The sequence below is a fragment of the Ursus americanus genome, chromosome 29 (assembly GCF_024610735.1).
Source record: "Ursus americanus isolate L20-20 chromosome 29, mUrsAme1.1.p, whole genome shotgun sequence".
In the NCBI taxonomy this organism is placed as follows: domain Eukaryota; kingdom Metazoa; phylum Chordata; class Mammalia; order Carnivora; family Ursidae; genus Ursus; species Ursus americanus.
Genome location: NC_142155.1, coordinates 8,208,411 through 8,236,326, shown reverse-complemented (window position 1 = coordinate 8,236,326; position 27,916 = coordinate 8,208,411). Strand labels below are relative to the sequence as shown.

Here is a 27,916-nt window from a genome sequence, read left to right as displayed (position 1 = left end):
ATAAAGATGGTCCTGTCAGCAAATTTTTTATGATTCTGAAATACTTCACAATTCTTACATGTTTTAGCTGAATGGCTTGTGCAGGTATTTTACTATTTCCTGGGAAAGAAAAATTATTTTCCCATTGTGTCTGTTTTTCTTTTTGAGTAAAGCATTATTTTCTGTCAGATATAGATGAGTCATTTCATCTTTAAAATTTTTAACTCGTAAGTGACTACATGTTTTTTTGAAAGCCATTAATAAGATTTTTAAAATAAAATTGCTGAAGAATATACATTAAATAACTCTTTGTACAATCATACACAAAACATCCTCTTGTTTTATATAAGTACTTTCCCTATATGCTATACCACATAAAATGTAAGTACTCCAATATTCTCAGGTTAATGTAAAGGTCTTAGATTATTCAGTTTTTCACAGTAGCCTTGGAGGGTTCATACTGACTTTTTGCACTGTTTGGCTTATGCATATTTCTGTAGTGGAAATTTGTTCATTGATACATTCAGCAAATATTTCATGACTTTATGTGCCAGGCACTATTCTAGGAGCAGACAGAAATCCCTACCCTCTTGGAGCTTACATTCTTGTTGGAATAATCCTGGAATAGGAGTCAGAAGGTATGGAATTGAGTAATCAATAATACCAGTAAGCACATAACTTACTGTAAATGGGGATGATAATATTTGCCCAATGTTAAAGAAGATTTGTGAGGAACAAGTGAGATAATTATTTAGAACTGATTTATATACTGTAAAATTTGAAATTTCTATAATAGTAATAGATCTTGAAATTCTTTCAGTCTTTTGTACTAAGATTACTGCCAGGGCTAGATATGAAGCAGCAACTATTTATAAAATACCTTATAATGACTATACCTGAGTGCTTTATTCAGCAGTATAGTTGTCTTTAGGTTGAATTTAGACCATTAATCCTTTGGGTCTTTATATGAAATTATTTTGTGTTTATCTTTGTTGGAGACAGATAAGGTGAGAAGAACTTTTGCATCAGTACATTTTACTTTGTGAATTCTTCTCACGTAAGCCTTTTTGACCCCTTCTTGTGAACACCAAGTCACATCTTTTTTCTCATCTTTATGGAGAAGTAGAAGATCCTTTATTTTTATCCCTCAACACATGAGAGACTATAAATTTCTGAACTAAATGATTTATTTACAAGAGAATGGTTTATCTAATAAACAAAAACTAGGTAGTTGTGGAAAGTTAATCTTTTCCAGGTTTTTTCCTACTTGTACACTGGGCACAATGGAGTTTAAAACCAAACTAGAATAAATAATAAATAGCAATATTAAGATCTAGAGCTTGCAAACTTCAAAAAATTGCTGCTGTTGTTGTTGTTGTTGTTGTAGGTGACTTTGACAATTTGAATGCCTCAAATTCTTTTCTGACTCAGACGGGTCGGTTGTGAATACACTGTATCTGGTAGTACCAGCAACCTAGAATATTTAACCTGGTATTAGAACTGTTCTTTTTTTCCTCCATAGATAAGAATCCATTGACCCATTATGAAACTGAACCACACAGTGATTTTCAAATTTAAACTTATAAAAAATTTTAAAAAGTATGTGTGTATTGTCGAGAATTTTGAAACAACAATAAAGTACAAAGATGAATAGAGTACAATGAAAGAACATATATGAAATATTAGGAATGTTTACATAAAGGGTGTGTTTGAAAAGATAAGTATAGAGATTTTATAATTTTCTAAAAGCTCTCAAAATAGAAAAATAACATTATTAGGTTCCCAGTGCATTTCTTCCAGTATTTTTCCATACTTTTTAGTATACCCAACACATGTGGAATCATAATAAAAATACAGCTGCATATTCTAAATTTTCACTTAACATTGCGTCGTAACATTTTTCACTGTCATTAAGTTGACTTCTAAAAGTGATTTTTAATAAATGCATAATAGGTTGTCCTCCAGATATACATAATTTATTTACTCATTAGCTCATCATTGTTATATGTGATACATTCATGAACAACTTTGTGTATAAATTTCTAAATGAATCTCTGGTAAATCTCTGGTAAAGGATTGTTTGGACTAGGTCACAAATGCTTTTAATGCTCTTCATAAGTACTGCTAAATTGTTTTACAGGGAGGTGGTACCAATTTATAATAGCATTATAAGTTGCTGTCTGAAGATAATCTGAAAATAAAATTATAGTCAGATGATACTGTCTTCCTTGGAATTATGAGTCATCTAAAACCTTAGAAATAATAAAGTTGAGCAGCAGGATGATAAGCTACAAGACTAATAGTATTAATTATTGTTTCCTTCATTCACTTCTGATCAATTGGAGTGTATAGTGAGAGACCACAGTTTTATTCACAGCAGCAACTAATATTAAATATCCAGTAATAAAGTTAATAATTTATAAGTCTTTATAAATGTATCTAAGACTTACTCTGAGGCCTATGTTATGTTTCTGGTTGGTTGTTACTAGTGCTCCTTCAAGTAAATTTAATGGAATTTTAGTCAAAATTTCAGTGACTTTGATATCAGTTATTTTAAAAAATTTGACCAATTAAAGCTAAAGTTTATTTAGCAAAGTACAGCCATACTTGAGAACAGCAATAGATTTTTTTTTTTTTAAAGATTTTATTTATTTATTTGACAGAGATAGAGACAGCCAGCGAGAGAGGGAACACAAGCAGGGGGAGTGGGAGAGGAAGAAGCAGGCTCATAGCGGAGGAGCCTGACGTGGGGCTCGATCCCATAATGCCGGGATCACGCCCTGAGCCGAAGGCAGACGCTTAACCGCTGTGCCACCCAGGCGCCCCTGCAATAGATTTTTTTTTTTAAAAGAAGAATAAATAGAGGAAGAGAAGAATGACTTGTCTTGCCACATAAAATGTAGTGTAAAGAAAACAGTGATTAAATATGGAAACCCTAGAAAAAAAACTGGGAAGAAAGACAGTAAACAGACTAGAGAGTCCCGGTATATCCCATTTCCAACCAAGATGTCCAGTCAATAAATGCAAACAAGTTTGCAGTGTTTTTATTTTATTTTATTTTTTTTAAAGATTTTATTCATTTATTCGACAGAGATAGAGACAGCCAGCGAGAGAGAGAACACAAGCAGGGGGAGTGGGAGAGGAAGAAGCAGGCTCATAGCGGAGGAGCCTGATGTGGGGCGCAATCCCATAACGCTGGGATCACACCCTGAGCCGAAGGCAGACGCTTAACCGTTGTGCCACCCAGGCGCCCCTGCAGTGTTTTTAAACATCGAAAATATGATATTTGTACCTTGTTTAAAAAATTAGTATTTTAAGTTTCTGTTTGGTGGCCAGTAGTAGTTCAGTTTTTGCCAACAATACCGTCCTTGTACAGCAACGTTTGTACAATTATTTGACCTGATAAATGCACTTTTGATTGCATACTGCCTTTTAGATATATATGTTTATTCATTCCAAGTATTCGTTTTCTTTTTTTTCTTTTATTTATTTATTTATTTTAAGATTTTATTTATTCATTTGACAGACAGCCAGCGAGAGAGGGAACACAAGCAGGGGGAGTGTGAGAGGAAGAAGCAGGCTCCCAGCGGAGGAGCCTGATGCGGGGCTCGATCCGAGGACTCTGGGATCATGCCCTGAGCTGAAGTCAGATGGTTAACGCCTGAGCCATCCAGGCGCCCCAGTTCCATTCCAAGTATTTTTCAAGTGCTTGCTGTGTCCTAGGCATAAGGATACAGTGATGAACAAAACAGACAAGCTCCCTGCACTCCTGTGGTTTACATTTTGACGAGCAAAGACTGATCATGAACAAGAGAAACATGGAATAATAAATTTTTTAAAAAATGTTTTTAGATTTATTTGCGAGAGAGTGCGAGTGAGCAAACATGAGCATGGGGGAGAGGGAGCAGCAGACTCCCCACTGAGCAGGGCGCCCCTTAACAGGGCTCGATCCCAGGACCCTGGGATCATGACCTGAGCCAAAGACAGGCGCCTAACCGACTGAGCCACCCAGGGACCCTGAAATAATAAGTTCTATATAAAGAAGCATAATTGGGTGATGTTATAGAGAGTGACAGTATGGTTTCTTTAGATTACGTTTTCAGAGAAACTTTTTTTTTAATTTTTTTTTTTTTAAGATTTTATTTATCGGGGCCCCTGGGTGACTCAGTCAGTTAAGCATCTGCCTTCAGCTCACGTCATGATCTCAGGGTCCTGGGATCGAGCCCCCCGCATTGGGATCCCTACTTGGCAGGGAGTTGGCTTCTCCCTATCCCTCTGCTTACTGCTCCCCCTGCTTGGTGTGCACTCTCTCTCTTTCTCTGTCAAATAAATAAATCTTTTAAAAAATTATCTATTTGACTGACAGAGAGCACAAGCAGGAGGAGCAGCAGAGGGAGAAGCAGGTCCCATGCTGAGCAAGGAGCCTGATGCAGGGCTGTCAGGACCTGGGCTGAAGGCAGAGGCCTAACCCACTGAGTCATCCACACGCCCCTCAGAGAAATTTTTACTACAAAGCTAACATTTAAACAAGGACTAAATGAACAGTCAGCCATGCCATGATCACATAGATGGCTTTTCCAGATAGGAAAGAGATGGTACTAAGATAGTAATGCAAGAATGAGTTTAGCATGTTCAAGGAATAGAAAGAAGGACCACAATGGCTGGAGTTAGGGGAGCAAAGGGGAAAATGTTGCAAGGTGAATTTGGCAAGGTCAGATAGGACCTAGATCTTAAAGGCTTTGTAAGATGACTTGAAGAGCTTCATTTTATGTCCGTGCACTCAGTGGAAGGTTTCAGGGAATTTTAGATAGGGAAGGGTTAATACCTGATCAACCTTTGAGAGTTTTTAAAAAATGTTTTGTATATGATTTGTAATTTGGTGCAATAAAACCTTAAGTCCGTGGCATTCAATTAAGAGTAAGCATGTTCCACTTTCCAAATATTAGTGTGCTGCAAGGGAAAATCAATAATAGTCTGTGACTAAATATTCAAAACTACCTCAGCAAAATCTAGGAGTTGGGGAGATAGAAAGGCAGAAGTAAAAGGAATCTTGAGGCCTTTTTCTGGGAGGAGAGTTGGAAAGGAAAGAAGTAATAGAATTTTTTTTTTTTTAAGATTTTATTTATTTATTTGACAGAGAGAGACACAGCCAGTGAGAGAGGGAACACAAGCAAGGGGAGCGGGAGAGGAAGAAGCAGGTTCTCAGCGGAAGAGCCTGACGTGGGGCTCGATCCCACAATGCCGGGATCACGCCCTGAGCCGAAGGCAGACGCCCAACGACTGAGCCACCCAGGCGCCCCAGTAAGAGAATTTTAAAGACCTCCTCTCTGGGCGCCTGGGTGGCTCAGTCCTTGAGCGTCTGCCTTTGGCTCAGGGCGTGATCCCAGAGTCCTGGGGTCGAGCCCCACATCAGGCTCCTCCGCTGGGAGCCTGCTTCTTCCTCTCCCACTCCCCCTGCCTGTGTTCTCTCTCTCGCTGGCTGTCTCTCTCTCCGTCAAATTAATAAATAAAATCTTTAAAAATAAATAAACACCTCCTCTCATTAGGGATGCAGTAGATATCTTGCTTGAAGAAATGGTTGGAATTTTGATAACATGTTAACAGAAATATGTAATTGGAATAAAGATTGAGAGATGAAAGGTAACTATTTGTTAAATAAATTAGGGAAGGAAAACGAATACTAATTGTGCAAACCAGTAAAAATAGGGGAAAAGAGGAAACAAATAATAGAAATATATACTACAGACAGTAAAGTAAGATGAAAGGAAAACATGAAGTATATCAGCTGTTACAGTAATTGTAGTGAGGTTGAATATATTTAATAAAAGACTTGTTGGATTAAACCCAGTTATATTATGTTCTTTACAAGAATCAGACATAAAGTAACATTCTGTAAGGTAAAAAAAAAAGGTTGTTTAGAATCACAGAAGTTGCAAACAGAAAGCACGAGTATAATTTTAATAAAAAGATGGAATTATGGATTAGTACTAAATATGAAAAGGGAGCATGTTTTGTAATGGGCATAGTCTATAAAAGTATAACAACTAAGTACATAAAATTTCCTTAAAATGTTTAAAATGCAAGAAGTTCTTGGTTAGACTACAGCTGTGGGAGATTTTAAATATATCTTGGAAAATTAGACTGATTTATGAGTTTAACATGAGTTTGGTATAATGAATTTTAACATTTGAATATGAATACATTTATTTTATAGAAATAGACATCTTTTAGATCAGTTAGAGCAGTGGAAAGGTTAATAAAATGAGCTATCATTAAAATCCAGCAGAAACCAAGACAACAAAAACCCAGCACCCACATCCTGGTTTCTAATACCACTCTCTAAGAAAAGCAACATGGAGAAATGACTGGTTCTAGGTTTGAGTTAGGGAAAACACAAATGTGAAGTGTCTTAGTGTTAGACACCAAGTACTCAAAAAACAAAAGAATACTTGCTTCAGAAGCACATATATTAAAATAGTAACATTACAGAGAAGATTTTCATGGCCCTTGTGTAAGGATTACAGGTAGATTATGAAGCACTCTATATTTTTGTAAATTTTGCATTATATATATTTTAGCAAAATAAAGAAAAAAATGATGTCACATCAAGGGGACACAGGAGCCAAGTGAAAGCGTTCCCAAAGACCAAAACTAAAACAATTGGATTATAACCTAAAGTATAAAATAAATATCCATGTGTCATACTAGTAAAAATGATTGAATAAATCATTTATTTACTCAGCTATCCTAGGGTTGTACAAAACACATAAAATAAATTGAAGGAAATGGACAGCTGTTTATTATAGAATTCTAAATAATTTGTATAGATACTCCACACTTAAAGAAGTGAAGTTTAACTACCCCATCCCTTCTGTGGGCTGGACTGACTTGTTTATTTACACATGGAGTGTAGAAAGGGAAGAATAGTAACTCCAGAGTGGAGAAACCTGGCAAACACTACCTTAGCCAAATGATCAAGGTTAACATCACCATTGAAATCATATTGATATTATGTACCTCCTGATATGATGTGATGAGAAGGGCACTTCAACTCTGATATGCTAACCCTCAGGTTGTTTTTTTTTTTACACATTTTACTTATTTGAGAGAGAGAGAGTGAGTGCACACAGCAGAGGGGAGAAGCAGCAGCAGACTCCTTACTGAGTAGGGCGCCCTTTGCGGGGCTTGATCCTGGGACCCTGAGATCATTACCCCAAGCCGAAGGCAGAAGCTCAACCGACTGAACCACCCAGGCGCCTTCCCTTCCCCTAAATTTATAACCTCGGTCTAATCATGAGAAAAACATCAGAATGACCCAGGTTTAGGGGCATTCTACAAAATGCCGATTCTCCTCCAAAATGCCAAGGTCATGAGAGATCATGTAAGACTGGGAGACAGAGGAAACTAAAGAGACAGTACAACTAAATGCAGTGGATCCTGGATTGGATTCTGGAGCAAAAAAAGGATATTGGTGAAAAGCTGGTGAAATTCAAATAAAGTTTGGCATTTACTTAATAGTAGTATACCAGTGTTGGTTTCTTTTTTGATATATGTATGATAATGATGAAGGTGCTAACATCAGGAGAAACTGGATGAGGGATATAATTGTCTTTTCAACTTCTGCAAATCTAAAATTATTGCAAAATTAAGCTTATTTTAAAAAGACTTTCAGGGCTGAGGCCTGTCTAACCCTTAATAAGCAGAGCATTTTGAGGTTATTTAAACAATTATGCACGGAAGGAAAAAAGCTTTCCAGTTGTTTTATGCAGCTTGTAAAGTGTTGGGTCCATGAGCGAGGGTTTTTTGTTTTTTGGTTTTTTTTTTCATTTTTTCCTAAACAAAGCACAATCCCTTACAAGCAAAAAAAATCCCCACCTTGTAGATAACAGACAGGAAAGTTTCTGTGCCTCTGCTTGGTTTGAAGTGAGAAAGAAATATCCACTGAGAAATCCTAGGGTTGAGCTGTTTGGAGTTTCAAATTTTTGTATCTGTAGAGTGATGGAACCCTCAAACCAAGAAATTAACATAAAATTTGATTTTTGATCACCTAACAATTTTTTTTAAAAAGCTACATTTTAAAGAATCCAAGATAGTTTATGGCTGGCAAGGTTTCAAAAATTTTCTTCTCAAAGTAATACTGCTTTCATCCTGAAATCCTTGTATTCTTGTATTAAATTTTAAGGTATGCTTTTATTTCTATAATTTATTCATAAATTTCTTAAAAGAAAAAGTAGTTTTCCCTGCTTATATAGGGAAACATGTAGCACATATTCAATATGTTGTGTCCATAAGGTCTGGAAATGTTGGCCAATATCCAGAATAGTTTATTAACCTTACATTATAATACATGATAGTCATGGATATTATATATTTCATGTGGTATTTGTTCCACATTAGCAAGGCATGGTTTAGTGCACTGTGTCAAAGAGCAAAGAATACAGTGCATTTAATCCAGCATTTTCACCAGTCTATGCACATGTGATTGGTTGTCTCAGATGATTTATGTCAGTTATTACTGAATAAACCTGTATTTATAGCATACCCCAGAATAGGTAATCAAGCAGGTTCAGACTAACGAATTCCAGAGTATCTGTATTTTTAGATTTTGTGCCCATTCTCTGTCACATAATTGTTTTCTGTATTGATAATCCTTAATATTTAAGAATGTATACTGTTTACATTAGCCACTATTTTAAAAGTTTTTGGAGTTTACCATATTAGTATCATCATATTTTCCTTCAGATTCATTGCCTCTGTTGCATTTTGAAGTTGATATCTTTATTTTTCCAAAGCGAAGAGTTATAAAAATGAGAGATTAAAAAACCAATTATTTGATTTAAAGATAAGACTACATTATATCCTGTTTAGTGTGAAAGTATATGGTATACAAAAACATGAGTTTATAGTTTAGTATTACTAGCTGAAAACTTAACCTCCTTCGTAAGTGCTAGTACTACTACTATGTATCTCTAAGGCAAATTCTCATCTTTACAACTCATCTCCTCATGAATCTTAAAATTTTGTCAGGGTAGAAATTGCCCAGTTGTACAAATAATGCTGCTCAATAATCATGAAAATTCTATTTGCATCAGTATTGATGCAGTTTGCCAGATTTCAGGTTCTGGCATTGCTATTTTATAGTTATGTGAGTATAGGCAAGTTAACTAACCATATTGTACCTTGGTCTCATCTATGAAGTGCTGATAATAATATGTACTTCATAAGGTAATTTTGAGGATTAAAATACTTAATAGACACAAAGCCCGTAGAACAGTACCTGGCACATGATGCTCACTATCTGCTAACTGTTATTACATATACACTACTGTCCCTACTCTTCTTCTTCTTGGGACATTCTCCTATTTTGTTTGTAATTTAGGTGCTTTGACTTTTACAACGTAAGAATATGAAATTCTTTGGAAAAATTTCTTCAGGATTTTAATTTACTCGATTATATACTTTGATAAGTTTTGATCACTAGTGTGAATGAATATACAAATAATAGTATAGCCTCTTTTATTTTTAATTCCCTGGCTAAGTAAAATGGGAATATTTTTAGAAGTCTTTTTAGGATGGAAAAGTAGCTTATTGTAGCTCCCTGGTCTATTGCACTTTTTATAAATCTCCTTCTTTAATACTTTTATCCCGTAACTAGCTATAGTTTTTTTTTTGCTTTACCCCAAAACTAGTGTATATTTGGACTTACATGCTATTTTAGGACCCTTATTTACTAAGGATTATGTTCAGAATCCTGAAAATTGGTTGTATATGAAGTCTGACAATGTAACTTAGTGTATTTTTTAAAGTATAATTATATCTCCATAATGTATTCATAGTACAAGACTAAAACACTTGTTGCTGGTTTTGTACATAACATTTTTTTGTACTGATTTTGAAATTTTCCTCAAGGCCAATATCTTAATTACTATTTATTCCTTTAGTCACTGATTTGTTTTTAAGCAACTAAGAACATTTACAGCAAAATTGGGCAAATTGGGCATTATTAAGCTGATTTTTTTAATTCAGAAAATGTGTGACAATGAAGTATTACATGTTCTTTTTTTTTTAATGTGGTTTATATGAATTGATTATGAAGGTAGTTCCAAAAGAAAACTAAAGTTTTGCATACCATATAACTTTGGTGACTTCTTTGAAAGGACAGTAATTTGGATTCATCTGTTATTAACTATTTATTTGAAAGTATGCTTGCTCTGGGCTTTAGTAGATTAACAGTCTAAATAAAATGTAGTCACTGTTCTTAGGGACCTTAACAATGTATTAAGCTTTACTATATTTGTATAATACAGTTTTATTATTTTATAGTATCACTTTTTTTGTATGGCAAAGAAGCTGTGGTTTGCTTTTAGTAAACATATTGTAGGTATTCCCTCAGCCTTTTTGTTTTGAAAATATTTTTTCTGTTAAATCTATATAAATTTCCTTTTTTAGGAAAGAATACCCACCTCATGTCCACAAATTTGAAAATAATTCCGTAAGGTTGAGTCGGCCTCAAGGTGTTGGTAAGTGTACAGTTTTACTTGTTAACACCTGTGAAGGGTTTTGAATAGTTGTATGAAAGGTTAAAGTAGAGATATGACACTGGTTATAGAATATTCCCAAGTATAATAGATATATGTAGAAAAGCATTTTTTATAACTAATTTGAAATCTTACTTAACTGTGACCTGAAATTATCAGGGAATAGTTGCACAATGAGGAGATTACTGTTTTGAAATCTTTTTTTAATTAGTATTTTCATTAAATTCAGGATCCGCGTATTAACTGTAATGGCTTATAGCTTCAAAACTTTATTTGAACTTTATTATAATCTCATATGATGTAGTTTTCTTGTTTTAAATGGTTATGATCCTAAAATTTAGAATGTATTAGGCAACCACTGAATTTAAAGGAGACTGTATCTGATACAGTTGTGTTAATAATAGATGTTGGAAAATAGTTGTGGGTAGAAATTTTTATTTTCATTGAAATAATCTTTTAATAATCCGATATTAATGTGCAAAAATAAAGGCAAATAATATTTATGGGAAATGTGTCACCATCAAATTGATTTTTATTATCTAGAATAGTGATTCTTAATCTGTATGTCTGTCTTGTTTCTCCCAGGCCTTTTCTTGCTTAAACCATAGCACTACTGGTTCTTATCCAAAATCTAATTAATTTAAACAGCTGGATTTTCCTGATGGCTAAGATATAGCACCTATATTCTTTGCTACTCTGAGTGGAAATCTTTTATTCATATATTGAACATATCCCTATTTTATGATAAGAATATTCCAAACTTCGGGGCGCCTGGGTGGCACAGTTGTTAAGTGTCTGCCTTCGGCTCAGGGCGTGATCCCGGTGTTATGGGATCGAGTCCCACATCGGGCTCCCTGCTCTGCTGGGAGCCTTCTTCTTCCTCTCCCATTCCCCCTGCTTGTGTTCCCTCTCTCACTGGCTGTCTCCATCTCTTCAAATAAATAAAAATGAAATTAAAAAAAAAAAAGAATATTCCAAACTTCATCCTTTCTTAGTAACTTTGCAGTTGTGAATATGAATTATTATACGTGACACTACATGGTTATGCTCATTAAGTTTATTAATAATGACCACCCACTTCAACATTCATTCTGTTGTAGCTTAAGTCTTTTTTGAACTCGTACTAGATGCTGAGTCGATGCTTTATATTCATTATTTACTTTTATCCTAACTCATTATCCAAGATCCTTTAAGCTAAATTTAACTTTTATCTACATTGTGTACAGAGGAAACTGAAGCATGGCGGGATCACACAACTTGCTTACAGACACAGAGCTGGTATTGCGATCTAGGTCTGTTTGATACCAAACCATGCTCATTACCACTGTGCTTTATTATTTTCTTGCTAGATCAGAAAGAAAGTTATTTCTAATCCTTAGAGAAGAACTGCACGATAGGTATTATCATTCCCATTCCAGCAGTGCATTTTGGTAAGTTAAGTGATTTGTCTCATTCTTACAGTTTTAGATAGCAGTCAGCCCCAGGTTTGTTACAAATAATTTTCAAAATTTATTTGACAACATTCATTAAGTAGGTAAGAATAATCTTTAAATTTTTTAATTTTGACATCATTTTTGACTTAGAGAAAAGTTGTAAAAATAGTACAGAGTACCCACTTACCTATTTTACCTGCCTTCCCCAATTGTAACATCTTACAGTCATAGTAGTACATTTATCAAACCTAAGAAATTGGCATTGGTATAACATTCTTAACTAAGCTATTTCACCTGTTTTTCACTATCACTCATTTTCTCCTCTAAAATCCAGTTTGGGATCTCATACTACAGTATTTGTCATGTCTGTAGGTTTCTCTGACACTTTTGAAGAGTAATGGTCAGTTACTTTGTAGAATACCTCAGTTTGAGTTTATATGATGTTGTCTTTGATTAGATGGAGGCTATGCATGTTTGGCAAGACTTGCACAAAAGTGATGTGTCTTTTTAAAACACATCACATAGGGTGATATTGATGTCTGTGTATGTTAACCACCATCTCTTGGAGTTAGGTAGTTTCTGCTGGGTTTCTCCACTGTAAAAAAAAAAAAAAACACAAAAAACACAAAAAAACCTTTGTATTTAATAAAGATCTTGAGTGAAGATACTCCGAGACTATGCAAATACCCTGTTTTTCTGTAAGCTTCACCCACTCACTTTAGCATCCATCGGTAGATCTTGCTGTTAACTGTTATTACTTGGTGTTTATCTAATGGTAATTTTCTATTTTCTTCTACATTTTTTTTACATTTATTAATGGGAATTCTTATGTAGGGAAAAGCTATACCTTCTCTTTTTTTTTATTATTTATACCTTTGGACACAGATAATACATACTTGGTATATTTAACTCATAAACTTTGTAGCTTTTTTGTTGGTTAGGTACAAGTATACTTGAGTATAAGGTGAATGACAATGCTATAATAATATTGCATATATTGTTGCATAAAGATTGTATTTTATTTTAGGATTTCCTCTGGAGATATTCTTTAAAACAGTGAGAGTTCAAACTCCAGATTAGTAGTTGCTGGCCTACACCTGGAATAATTTTCTCCTAAAAAGAAATCACTGTCTTTTTTATAGTTCTTAACACCTAAGGTGACTTTCTCAGTTATTTATTTTTTCCCTTTACTTACTTTGCATTCAAGAGACACTTTTACTATGAATTTTGATAAGTTATAGTCATATGTCAGCACTTAGTAGCATTGATAAGCAGCTTTCTGGGATAAAATTAAAGCTTGCAAACTATTGAGTATAATTTTTGGTCAGATCACATATTCTGTTGCTTCATTTGTTTAGTGTTCTTTTTGTATTTTTTCTAAACATAAAGAATAACGAGAACTATATAACTATAAATTAAGATCTCATTTCTTTTCTGTAGTTGTTTTTTGTATCCTTGTCAAAGAGAATTAATAGACAATGAACATTTTGTTACATTCTTAATGTGATTACATTATGATCACAACTTAAATCACCTGATTTATACTATTTAACTCATGTGCAGAAGAAAAATAGACCCTATTCTTAGCCAATCTGTATATCTTCCATTAGCATCTTAATATATAATTTCCTAGGTTTTTTTCTATGCATATATGTTAATTTTTTTAAAGCATTCGTGCTATATATACATACTGTTCTGTAACTTGCTTTTTTACTTTGTTGTGATATTAATCTGGCTTCTATACTCTCATTAAAAGATATTGGAATATCAGAGGAAAACGAGCATGGAAAACACAATCAAAAGAAGTTTAAGAATCAAATGGATAAGTTTACTTATGGTGGACTTCTTTACAAGTTAATATATCCAAGTCTCTAATTATTTTTTAATGAACAGTGACCACTATATTTATGTACCATAATTTAGGTTGTTTTCAATGGTTTGATAGTATATATATTATGATTTAATAATCTAGGATATACATCTTGTGTATTGGATCTATTATTTCCTTAGATTAAATCCCTAGTAATAAAGTTATAGGGACAAAGGTTATACACATTTTGAAGACTTTTGATACGTTACTGCCAAATGGCCTTCTTTAAAAGGGTGTGTCAGCTTCCAGCAACTGTATTTGAATATGCCTGTTTTCTCATGCTCCTCAGTAACATTAGCTATTATCATTCATTTTGATATTGCCAGTCTGATAGGGAAATAGTATTTGTTTTTCCACATTTCCTTCGTTATTGGTGAGGCATTACAATGGCCATTTGAATTTCTTTTATTCATGTCTGCCTGTTTATCACTTATTTAGCTTAGCCAAAAGTGATTTTTTTAAGGAAGTTTTAATGAGAATGTAATTCATGACTTTGGTTTTATTTTACAGTGAAAATCAGTAGTGGTGGTACATGATAGAGAAAACCAGCTGTTCTTTTGGTTTGTCTTTCTCTTTTGAAAGACTGTAAAAATAATTTAAAATCAAATACATAGGTGTGCCTGGTAAGCCTTTGGCTTGGGTCATGATCCCAGGGTCATGGGCCTGAGCCCCACGTTGGGCTCTCTGCTCGGCAGGGAGCCTGCTTCTCCCTCTCCCTCTGCCTACCACTCCCCCTGCTTGTGTGCGCTCTCTCTCTCTCTCTGTGTCAAGTAAATAAGTAAAATCTTAAAAAAAAAATCAGCAAATCCATAACCACAATATAGATAGTTGTTTGTGTTCTGTCACTATCCTTGGGGTATATATTTTCCAGCATATTAGTAATATCACAATTAAATTCTCAAACAAGAAAGTTAAGGACCTTCCTTGCCCCACCCTACCTCAGCTTCTATTATGAAAAATTTCAAACATACAGAGAAGTTGAAAGACTTTTATGGTGAATACACGTATTTCTACCACATAGATTCTACAATTAGCACTTTTCTATGGTTGCTTTATTACCTCCATTTGTACATGAGTTTATCTTTTTATGCATTTTAGAGTAAATCGCAGACACCAGTACACTTTATTCCTAAACATTTCAGCAGGTATATCATTATTTACAGTTCAGTATTTGTTCATAGTTTTCTTCTTTGAAATAAAATTTTCATGTAGTGAAATGCACAGATCTTAAGTATACAGTTGGATAAATTTAACAAGTACACAAACCTTTCTAACCCAAACCGCTGGGAATATGTAGTACGGATAGTATCATCACCCCAGAAATTTCCTTCATCTTCCTTCCTGGTTAGTCCTCACTCCTGCTCCATCATAGGTAGCCATTGTTCTGATTTTTCCCTGCATAGATTAATTTTACCTATTCTAGGACTTCATATAAGTGGAATCATTAATTATGTACTCTTTTATGTAAGACTCTTTTCATTCAGGATAATGTTTTGGGGATTGTTCCGTGTCGTTGCATGCATTAGTAGTTTGTTCCTTTTTAGTATCCCATTATATGGATGTAACAGTTTGTTTATCCATTCTCCTGATAGTAGACACCTGGGTTGTTTCCAGTTTTTGACTATTATGAGTAAAGCTGCCATGAACATTCTTTTTAAGGAGGACCTTATTTTTTTAATTAGATTAAAAATTTATTCTCTATTCAGTCTGTTAGTCACTTTTACTTATCCCATAATAGTTTTCATATGCTCACCTTTTCTGCTTAGCTGGAGATAGTGTGGTATATTAAAAAGATGTTGAGGGGCACTTGGGTGGCTCATTCGGTTAAGCATGTGACTTCAGCTCAGGTCATGATCTAAGGGTCCTGGGATCCAGCCCAGGCTTCCTGCTCAGTGGGGAATCTGCTTCTCCCTCTCACTCTGACCTTCCCCTCCAGCATGCTCATTCTCTCTCAAATAAATAAGTAAATAAAAATCTTTAAAATATTTTTAAAGAAATTTTAAAAATTAAAAAAGAAAAACAGTAAAAAGATGTTGAGCTAGAAAATCCAACAAGAAATATCCTAATCTTGGTGTTCCTCATATGTGGTCATGAGTGAACATTCTGTTTTCTTCTTATCCCTCTTTAATACTCATTGTATAGAAACTGTTTTTTATGTTTGAGTCTAACAAAGTAATTTAATCTTCATAGGAACAATAACTAAAACTTGGATGCTCTGGACTAGAGTAGCTTCTCTGTAACTTCAGGTGTTAGTTGTTGAGAGAAGCTTTCAGTTCTTCTCTTTGTATGGAGGGTAAGTCCTTAGGTTTCTAGATCTGCGAGTGAATCAGTATCTCTGTGTGGCAGAGTTAAGGCATTTTCAGAGATGACATAGTAACAGCATTTCTTCCACCTATGTAATTTCATCTTTTTAAAGTGTGTCATATAGTTTTATCTTTTGTAATGTGATTCATTAATCCAGTAAACGTTTTTCGAGCCCTTCGCTTGTGCAGTTTCTAGACACTGGGAGAACAGGCGGCTAAAACATGATTTCTGCTCTTTCAGAGCTGACAATATAATAGGATGAAACAGATCAGTACAAATAATAACAGTAAAATAAAATGAGGTGGTAATAGAAGTACAGATAAAATGCTGTGGAAGCTCCAAATATTGCTTATGCATGCTTAGTGTAAGGCAGATGCTGCTTCTTAACAAAGAATGGTTTGAATTTACTTAGATAAATAGGGAGGGCTTTACTTGTGAAGAGAACAGCAGTATATGTAAGAGGGTGAAAGGAGAAATACTCTGGAAAAATGCATCTCTTTGAGGTGCAGTTTGTTTGGAAGACTGGAACATCAGCACAGACATCCTTTGTGAAGAGCTGCGGTTCTGAATTTTTTCCTTAGCTACTAGAATCATTGAGAGATTTTAAGCATTAGAATGATATTTTTTTGTTAGATCACTTTGGCAGTAGTGGGGAAGGATTTAAACCAAGCTCATATGGAGTGAGGAAAATCAATTTAGGCAAGAGTTAAGCATCTGAAATGTAGTGGCAGTGGTGTTGGAGAGGAAGAAATAAATTTAAGAGCTGTTAGTAGAATTCCTTGAATGTGAGGAAGGAGGTACTATAAGAAGTCAACTATTACTTAGATTTCAGCTTTGATGTCTGGGAAAATAAATGTGTTTGAACTGCCAAAGGCTGAGAAGGTGGAATTCACTTAGTGTAGCTCTGTGTGATTATAATAACAAGAATAATTATATAGGCTTCTTAACTCAATATTGTATATCAAACTCAGAAATATTATAAAATGTCCTTATTTGAAAAAATTAAAAGATAGGATATTGAAGATAGGAATATGGAAGTTTTTAACAAAGTTGGGATTATGTAGGTAGAACACTTTTATTTGTAGATTCATCAACTTGTGTTTAGAAGTGCATATTATCTTCTTGCATACTTAAATCTTTGCTGGTAAAATCAGATTGTAATAAATATTGTCCTGTTTTTGTTGCTCACTTAAAAATTCTAATTATATCCTTAATGAAAATTATTAAATTTACATTGAAGAATGAGGAAAATCCTTTTGTATTTCCTGAACATAAAAAACATTAGGCTGCGTATTAGTTTAGTTTCCTTCATCTAAACAGTTGTAACCAGTGTTTGAGTTAAAATATTTTTCTCATTACGGGGCGCCTGGTGGCTCAGTCGTTAAGCGTCTACCTTCAGCTCAGTGTTATGGGATCGAGCCCCACATCAGGCTCGTCCGCTGGGAGCCTGCTTCTTCCTCTCCCACTCCCCCTGCTTGTGTTCCCTCTCTCGCTGGCTGTCTCTGTCAAATAAATAAATAAATAAAAATATTTTTAAAAAATAAAAATAAAATTTTTTTCTCATTACTAATTATTTTTTTTATTTTGAGGGGGAGAGGGAGGGAGAGGCAGAGGGAGAGCTCGGCACAGGGCTCAGTCTCAGGACCCTGAGATCACAGCCTGAGCCAAAACTAACAGTTGGACGCTTAACTGACAGAGCCATTCAATCTCCCTTCTTACTACAAATCTAAGAGGAGTGACAACTTAGAAAAAAATGTGTGTGTGTGAGAGAGATTGATTAATTCAGTTGATTGATTGAGTCAGTGTGAAAAGTGCTTCTGCGGCCTTACTAACACAGAATAAGCTGAAGAGAATATTGGTACACTTGACAAAAGTGGTCCACAGTGTGGAGATCCTGGTGAGGAATGAAAAAGACTAGAGCTACCAGGACATGACTACAGGGCTACAACTTAAAGTTCGGGTTATTCTTTTATTAATAATATTTTTATTGAAGTATGGTTGACATAAAATATCACATTAGTTTCAAGTGTATAACATAGTGATTCGATGACTGTAATAATTACACTGTGCTCATCACAAGTGTAGCTACTATCTGTCACCATACAACACAGTTACAATACCACTGACTTGATTCCCTGTGCTGTACCTTTTATCCTTGTGATTTATTCATTCCATAACTGGAAGCCTATATCCCCTAGTCCTCTTTACTCATTTTGCCCACCCCCCCTCCCTCTTGGCCACCATCGGTTTGTTTTCTGTATTTATGGGTCTGTTTCTGCTTTTTGTTTGTTCGATTGATTTTTTTAGATTCCACACATAAGTGAAATTATAAAGTTTTTCTATTTGATTTATTTTGCTTAGCACAATACCCTCTAGGTCCATGTTGTCACAAATGGCAGAATTTCATTTTTTTATGGCTGAGTAACATTCGTGTGTGTGTGTGTGTGTGTGTGTGTGTGTGTGTCTCGACATAGGGGTAGACAAATCATTTCAAATTAGTTTTTTTTTTTTTTAATTCTTTGGGTAAATACCCAGTAGTGGAATTACTGGATCCATGGTATTTCTCCTTTTTAATTTTTTGAGGAACCTCCATACTGTTTACCATAGGGGCTATACCAGTTTACATTCCCACTCATAAAGAAAGAATTCCCTTTTCTCCACATCCTCATCAACACTTGCATTCTGGCTGGCATGTGAGGTGATATCTCACTGTGGTTTTGATTTGCATTTCCTGATTATTAGTAATATTGATTCATCTTCTCATGTGTCTGTCTTTGGAAAAGTGTTCAGATCCTCTGCCCATTTTTTAATTGGATTGTTTTTCTTTTTGATTTTGAGTTGTATGAGTTCTTTATATATTTTGGATATTAATCCCCTATCAGATAGTATCATTTGCAATTATCTTCTATTCAGTAGGTTTCTTTTTCATTTTGTTGATGGTTTCATTTGCTGTGCACAAGCTTTTATAGTCCCAAGGCACCTGGGTGGCTCAGTCCCTTGAGCATCTGCCTTCACCTCAAGTCTTGTTCCTGGAGTCCTGGGATCAAGCCCTGTGTTGGGGCTCAATGAGTCTGCTCAGTGAGTCTACTTCTCCCACTCTCTCTGCCCCTCCCCCTGCTTGCACTGTCTGTTTTGTGCTCTCTCTCTCAATAAATAATAAAATAAAATCTTTTAAAAAAAAGAGAGATGTCTCCTTAACATTTCTTGTAAGGTAGTTTAGTGATGATGAACTTTAACTTGTGTTTGTCTGGGAAACTCTTTAATTCTCCTTTAATTCTGAATGCATATCTTGCCTGGTAAAGTCTTCTCGGTTGTGGGTTTTTTTCCTTTAGCACTTTGAATATTATCATACTACTCCCTTCTGGTCAGCAAAGCTTCTGCTGAAAATTCAGCTGATGGCTTTATGTGGTTTCCCTCTTATGTAACTATTTGCTTTTTTTCTTGCAGCTTTTAAGATTCTCACTTTATTTTTAATCTTTGACATTTTGTTATCTGTTTTGGTGTGGACCTCTCCGGGTTCATATTGTTTGGGGCGCTCTCTCAGTGCTTCTGGACCTGGATGTCTGTTTCCTTCCCCAAGTTAGGGAGGTTTTCAGTCATTATTTCTTAAATTATTTGCCCCTTTTTCTTCCTTCTTGGGCCCCTATAATGTGAATGTTAATATGCTCGATGTTGTCCCAGAGGTTCCTTAACCCAACCTTTTTCTTCTTTTCGCTGTTCAGCTTGGGTACTTGGCATTAACATATCTTCCAGATTGGTCATCCATTCTACTGCATTCTCTAATCTGGTGTTGATTCCCTCTAATGTATTTTTAATTTTGGTTATTGTATTCTTCAGTTCTGATTGGCTCTTTTTAAAATTTTTTATCTGTATGTCAAAGTTGTTGTTTTGTTCATCCATTCTTCTTTCATGTCCAGTGAGCCTCTTTATGACGATTACTTTGAATTCTTCATTGGGTAAATTGTATATCTCCATTTCATTTAGTTCTTTTTCTGAGGTTTTGTCTTACTCCTTTTTTTGGAACATATCTCACTATGTCCTCATTTTTCTGACTCTTTGTGTTTGTTTCTGTGTGTTGAGTAGGTCAGCTACTTCTGATCTTGAAAGCAGTAGTCTTATATAGAAGGCATCCTATGAGGTCAGGTAACACATTCACACCTAGTCATAGAAACAGGTGCTCCAGGGGTATCCCTCCATAGGTTATGTGTACACCTTCCTGTTGTGACTAAGCCATAACTTTTGTGGGGTGCATTGGTGGGCAGGGCTGGCTGAGAGGCCTGGCTGTGGCTGTGGTGGCCTTGCTGATGGATAAGGTTAGCTCTTGGCACACCTGGCTGAGAGGTCTAGCTGCAGCTGCTATGAGTGTGGTTGTAGGAGAGGCACTGTCCCTGAGGGGTTGCTCACTGGGTATGGTGTTGTGGGAGTTGCTTTGGAGGCAGTCCGGGTGGGTCCACAGACAAATGCTGGGGAGGGGTAAGCAGTGCTAGTAAGGTAGATAGATAGTGTCAGAACTGGTACCTGTAAGTGTCTGGTCAGTAAGGCTGAGGAAGGGCAAGAAAAATGGTGGTTCCCAGTATTTTCATTCTTAGAAAAACCTCCTGTGTATCCCTGTCCCTTCCACACATGTCCTAAACTTGGTCAATGAATCTCTCTTATACAACCCATGTACTTTTCAAAGTGCTAAATGATACAGTGCACTGGCCCTTTAAGAGCAGGTTTTTTTTCTTGTAGCCCTCCAGCTTTCCCAGAGTTAAGGCCTACTGATTTTCAAAGTTCTTAGAGTTAATCCCTGCCGATTTTCAAAGCCAGGTATTATGGTGGCTTGGCTTCTTGGTGTGCTTCCCAGAGTTAGGGTGCCTAACTTGATCCCCTCACTCCTCAGTGAGGACCTTCACACCTGTGATAGCTCCTCCCACTTTTGGGTCCCCTGTGGGGGATTTGGTTCCCAGCTGCATCTCTGCCTTCATACCCTTCTCAGTGTGCCTTTTCCTTTATTTTTTTAACTGTGGAAGATCTGTTCTGGTAATCTTCCAGTCATTTTCAGAGTTGTAATGTATGTAGTTGTTGGCTTGGTGCCTGAGGGAGGAAGTGAGTTCAGGATCCTCTTACTCAGCCATCTTTCCCTACTCCCAAGTTGTGGTTACTCTTTATTATACACGTTGTGAAACATTAATTTATTTTAACCAAAACATAACTTGATAATATAAATTAGCATTGTTTATAGCAAAGATCATGAGGAATTTATAAAATTTAATTTCAGTACGTTTGTTTTTTTCTCTTAACTTTAGATCGTGTAATGAAGAAAACTGAAGAGTCTGAATCACGCCTGGAGTCTGAAATTAAAAGGAAAGTACCACAGAAACGTCACAGTAGCACATTTCAGTCTCCACCTCCTCTGTCTCCTGCTTCAAAAAAATGTTTAACTGATTTAGAGGTGGGTGGAGAAATTATTCTTTGTTGGTAATCAGTTGGTATTTTTATCAATACTATTTTTAGTACTTACTAAATTCTAGGTGATCTTTTCTTACAGGACTAGAAAAGACCTAGAAAAGTTATTTAAGCAAATTTTTCTGCCTTCATTATGTCATTTTTTTCACTGTCCAAAATGTAGAATGCGTATCTTCTGAAAAGAATTGATCAGTGCCTTCCTGCAGCATACTCCAAATAATAGCTGTCAACCAGAAATACTTCGAAATAATTTAAAATTTACAAAAAGTTGAAGAAATAACAAAAAGACTATCCATATACCCTTCTATTAGATTCTCTAGTTTTCCACATTTGATATGTTGTTTTCCCTCCCTCTGCTTTCCTTCCACCTTCCGTGTGTGTGTGTGTGTGTGTGTGTGTGTGTGTGTGTGTGTGTGTGTGTGTTTCTGCACCGTTTGAGGATAAGTAACGGATATGATCCCCATTTATCACTTAATACTTTAGTGCATGTTTCCTTAAGGCAGGGGAAAGGGTGGAGAGGAGGCATTTTCCTATATAACCAGAGTGCAACTGTCAAAATTTAAAAATTAACATGGATCCAAAATTACTGTCTAATCTACAAACTCCATTCAAATTTCACCTAATTAATGTCCTTTATCAGAACAGGATCCAATTCAAGATTGTGTTACATTGATCTTCAGTCTTCTTAATTTGGAATAATTCCTTAGTCTTTCCATGTCTTTCATCACCTTGATATTGTGGAGAGTATGATGTTTCTTCATGATTTATGCATTTTCAAGAATCCTCTGAAGTGATTCTGTACTCTTATCATTGCGTCATATCCGATTGCATACAGTGTTGATTTTCACATTATTAACTTTTATCTTAGGATGTACTCTCCTAGATTTGTCCACTGTAATTAGTAGGTATTTCTTATTTATTAATAAGATGAGCTACTGTAAGGTAGAGGGTTTCCTTATCTTATATTTACCTATGTATTCCTTTATATCAGCACAAATGTATAGGTTCTTTTTTTTATTGAAGTATAGTTCACACAACATGGATTCTTATTCAAAAAATTATATTCTGTCACTGTTATTATTTTGGTGCTCAGATTGTCCCAGTCTTGGCCCCTGGGAAGTTCTTTAAGCTGGCTTCTCTTTTATTTTGACATATCCACATCATTCTTTGAGAACTTCCCTTAATTTTTGATGTAACCAGATGGTTTGTGTTTTCTCTGTCGCAGCTCTAGAGTCATTCGTTTCTCCAAGGAGCCATTGTTCCTATAAGTGGTGGGAAGATATTTGGGCCTTAGTTATGCTCATTGCTACTTGGTATCATGTTTATAGGCCCTCTCAGTGGACAAAACTAGTAAATATATGTGTGTTTATGTTAGTATTTAGTACATGTTAAAATCCATGAATTAGTCTGGAGCTGCCTTGAGATTGAAGAAAAAAAAAAAAAAAAGCCCCCTAAAAAATAATAAAATAAAATCCATGAATTTATACTGATAATTCCAATTCTAGTCTAAAACCACAGTGTTTATTTTAGTCTTTCCCACTTTGCATGTTTGTAACTTCCTTCTCTAAGAAACCTGACTTCATCATGTCCAGTGTATTTACTTATCGGAACTTTTTTAACATCCAAAATAAATCCTCCTTTTACTTTTCACTTCCATGCCAGTTGTTCTTACTCTGTTCTTAACATAAAGAATAGATTCTACCCACCCTCTATGTAATTTTTAATTCTTAGACAAGATTAGTGGGTTTTTTTCCCCACAGTAGTCTGTGAAATGCTCTTCTCTGTACTGCTTATAAGAAAACACGATATATGATATTTAATGAGATTATACATCTTAAGGATATTTACTAAAAATGATGTCTCAGTGGTATCTCATCAGAGACAGGCTCATTATTATTAAGTATAATTGGTTATTATTTATGTGTGAAGCCTGGCAGATAGTATGTATTAGTGATTTGGATTTATTTTGTTTTGTAAAAGTCTACCTACCAAAAAGGGGGAAATAAGACTTCAGTCTTTGTTTTCCAGAAGAAATTGTTTCTAATATGAAATTGTTATGGAAGTGTATACAACTTTATATACACTTCACTGAAAGTAATTGAGCAGTATTGAGATTCTAGTTTTGAGATTGGTAGCTTGATAAAATTCTGAATCTGTAGTTTTTATCATGAAAAATTAAGTATTATATTTGGTTCAGCTAATCTGCATTTTGTTTTTTAATTGTTGCAAATAGTTCTAAGGTATGTATTTCTTAGCTGATGGAAGGCATATGATAGCTCACAGTATATTTCATTCTGTATTTTAATATCAGAAATTTTAATAGTGTATGCTTTTTCTGTTTAATATCAATTTTATAAAAGGAAATATGTGAAGTATCTTCTTTTCATGGGGTTCTGTTCATTGAAATATGTCCTATTAATCTTTGTTACAGACAGTGAAAAATTGGAGTCAGTTAGTACCCAGCTTTATCATTTTCATTATAAAAATAGTGGGGTTTAGATTTTTCTTAGACAATTAGGTATTTTATTGCAGGGTGGTATGTAGGTGGGGACTGCTCCTTTATTTATGAGTTTCCCTTTTAGGTGCAGTAAGACATGGCCAACCATTTGCAGTTCATTAGGGAATAATTGCATTATTTCATTTAAATATGCAGTTGACCCTTCAACAACTCAGAAGTTAGAAGTACTGATCCCCTGAACAGTTGAAAATCTGCATATAACTTTCAACTCCCCCAAAACTTCATTAATAATCTGTTGACTGGAAGCCTTACCAACAACATGAGCGATTAACACATATTTTGCATGTTACGTTATACTGTATTTTTACTATAAAGTAAGAGAAAAGAACATGTTAAGAAAATCATAAGGAAGAGAAAATACATTTATAGTACTGTACTGTATTTATAAAAAAAATCATCATGTAAGTGGACCTGTGCAGTTCAAACCTGTGTTAACTATACTATTATTTCTTTCCCTTACTGACAGTAGGCTAAAATTTCAGAGTTAGATAATCTGTCCCATATTTGTGTCTAACCAGTTGTTTGCATAGTTCTCCTGCTAACTGTGCGTCCTAAATACACAGGGTCCTATCAAAAGTGCTATGAGAAAAAAATTCCTTAGACCTAGACTCCACAAGTAGTATAACTGAATTCTGCTATGTACTGGCTGAGAAAGAGACATGGTTGTTGTTGTTGTTGTTGTTGTTTTTAATCTACCTATGCAGAGATAGTGAGCTAACGTTCTGAGTTCAGCTTTGCCCTGGTTAAAGCTTGGTTTCGTTCTTTGTTGTTATCTGGGGTAGATTCTTGAATAGGTAACATGGTGTAATAGAACGGCTTTGTTGTGGATCACGTAGGACAAGGTAAATAATTTTTGTCAGTTTTTCCATCTTTAAAACAAGGAGATAAAACTAGAACAGTGGGCGTTAGACTTTCTTACGTACTTTTGAGTTATAAATTTACATAGAAGAAGTGCATAGACCTCCAGCATTTAGCTCAATGACTTTTGAAATTTATGTTTACACAAGTGATCATATATAACTACCACTTACAGGTCAGTCCTCCTACAACTGCTTGATGACTTCTATCACCTAAAAGACTTTTTTAAACAACTGTGTAATCTCTTACATATTTTTAAGTTGACATTCAACATTTTTTGTTTCAAGTTTAAATAGTTACATAGGATGTAATAGTTGACACAGTAAAAGGAGTAACATTTTAAAATAAAGTGGTTAACTCACTTCCTTCATATATGGATCTGATAGCATCAAAATACTATAACACTTAATAATTATGGTCTCTTTCTATCATCTCACTGCCAGAAGTGTTTACCCACTTATTTTCTATGATATAAGGCTCGAAGTGTTTAAAAAAATTTTTTTTAATTACTTTGGTTATTAATAGTAGACTTTTGATTAAAAATATGTTATAGTTTAAGTAATTATTTGACATAAAAAGTAAAATTATTGGAAATGCAGTTCTTAATTAGAAACATTGACTGTTTTCCTCAATTCCTGTGTCTGTGAATAAATATTATGTTACAAATTGTGACAGGATTCAACATCTCTCTATATTTTTCCTTCTTACAGTCATATGTGCTAAAGAACCTTTTTCACATAAATAACTACATGAGTATGAAAAGAATCTTGGAACTCCTAAACTATATGCCCTGAATAACAGGAAGCTCTACCATCAAAAATATTTTTAATAGTCTCACAGTTGTAACCTAGATTAGGCCTGCCTTAAAATATTTTTGAAGCAGTGTCTTAGAAATCAGTTTCTTGTAAAAGTTTTTGTTAACCAGTATTTAGAATTGATTTTTTTCACCATTTAAAATTGTCCTTTTGTTTGGTTTCATGGTTTTTATACTCCAGGGCAGTATAGCATTGTAATATTTCAAATGAAGTTGGGCTTTTTTTTTTTTTTTTTTTTTAAACTATGAGAACAGTTCTGGCAGGAGATAACTTTCCATCAGAGGCATAATCAAGTCAGATTTTGGAATGATATGTGGAGATTGAGGATTTAGATATTTATTCCATTAAGTTTATTTATGCTCTGTATGTCATAGAAGATCTTTATGTAGCCATTGAGTAGTAGACATGGTCCATTGTGAAGACTGTTGGACTTGATTGTCCCAAAAATTCCTTTCAGCTTCCTGATGCTAAATCCCAAGTAACATGATTGATGTATGTAGTTTTTAGCATTTTGTGGGAGCCTTGGTGATGATGATGGGGAGTAAGAGACTTAATTTTGAGATCTTACTTTTTATTCAATGATGTTGAAATAAAATGCCAAAGTCTTTTTTTTTTTATTCTTTTGGAACTTAAGGTTTCTAAACAGTGTGGATATTGTCCAAAATGTGGAAAAGAAAAGGAAAATCAGACCAAATGCCAAAGTTGTGGTATTCTTTTTCCTAAGGATTTGCAAAGAAATTGCAGACAAGCTATAACTTTGAGTGAATCTACTGGACCATTATTAAGAACATCAATTCATCAGAATTCTGGAGGACAGAAGTCACAAAACACAGCATTACCATCCAAGAAGTTTTATGGCAGCAGTGTGGGAAAGATTCCAGTTGATATTATTGTGAATTGTGATGATAGTAGACAGAATTATTTACAGACTAATGGGAAAGTCATTTTACCTAGGGCAAAAGTAGCCAAAATCACAAACCTGAAAGAAAGGAAAACAAGCCTGTCAGACCTAAATGATCCAAGTAAGTATTTTACTCCCTTTAGTATTACTTATATCGATCCAATATTTTTTACATATATTTTTAATGTGAGCATGAGCATATTTGAGAAGTGTAGTTTTAATAGGTATCTCTTGTGTCAGTTATGTAACATGTTTTTTGGGTAGATGATTAAAACTGTCCATGTAGTTGGAAAATAACTGACTTTGTTCTCATCCTGTCCATCTTAAATAGTTAAAAAAAGAAAAGCACTGACCTTGGCCCAATTCATAGGTCAAATGCCAATGATGCCAAACTTTCTAACTTTGGCTCAGTTAATTTAATCTCTCTGATTTGCAAATGGATTATTTTCTGCCTGACAGTGTTTTTGAAGAAGTAAATAAAACATTTAAACTGCCTAGCATAGCCCAGTAAATAAAGTATTTGATACACAGAAAGGACTCAGTGAAAACTAGTTTCCTTGCCACTTTTACTCTTCCCCCAAATCTTTTTCTTACCTTTAGACATAGGTACATACATGTGTGTATATGAAATGTAGTCCTGTTTGTAATAAATAGTCAAAGACTGGCAACAATCAGGAAGTAGTTGAATAAACTATAGCATACATAGCTGTAAAAGGAGAGAAAGATCTCCCTTAATATTCTGTAGAGTGATTTCTGAGATCTTTAATAACATGAATAAGGCAGGGTACAGATCAGAGTGAATATGTGCTGTCCTTTATTTGTGAAGGATGGGAGAATGAATATAGGTTTTTTTAAATGGAAAGATATACCAAAAACTAATTCTAAAAAGTAGTTGGTTAAAAGGGAGGAAACAATTTAGGAATTAGGGATAGATGTTAGATATTTCCAAACATACTCTTTTTTTTGTAGATTTGACTTTGGAGCCATGTAAATGTTTTACATGATTATAAAACAAAATTAAATTGGAAGTTTAAAAAAAATAAAAACCAAGATGAAACTTGGTTGATGAACTTATTTTTGTATTTAGTTGGTGGCTTGAACACACAGAAGAATTATTTCAAATGAATTTAAGTTAAAATAATATTGTGGTTATACATTCCTAATGTGATATATTTTAAGGTTAACTAGAACTACAAAGAAATCCTAAGTGTACTTAGTAATATTGTGATTAATAATATTGGTATTGTTATTT

General features: G+C 34.6%; 1 protein-coding gene and 1 non-coding gene across 11 annotated transcripts in view; both read left to right on the top strand.

Annotated features, from left to right (window-relative positions):
* SENP6 (SUMO specific peptidase 6) overlaps positions 1-27,916 on the top strand; it is a 118,093-nt gene that overhangs the window by 45,478 nt on the left and 44,699 nt on the right. For 4 of the 10 annotated variants that reach the window (XM_045803909.2, XM_045803895.2, XM_045803889.2 and 1 more), the window contains 3 exons: positions 10,429-10,499; positions 21,413-21,558; positions 26,398-26,785. In XM_045803909.2, coding sequence (XP_045659865.1) covers positions 10,429-10,499; positions 21,413-21,558; positions 26,398-26,785 — 605 coding nt within the window. Of the gene's footprint in view, positions 1-533; positions 618-10,428; positions 10,500-21,412; positions 21,559-26,397; positions 26,786-27,916 lie in introns of all 10 variants that reach the window. The other 6 variants (XM_045803882.2, XM_045803875.2, XM_045803924.2 and 3 more) reach the window with 4 other exon arrangements.
* Positions 6,429-6,530, top strand: LOC123797638 (U6 spliceosomal RNA). The gene has a single exon (XR_006781003.1). It is a non-coding gene; the product is annotated as a U6 spliceosomal RNA (small nuclear RNA).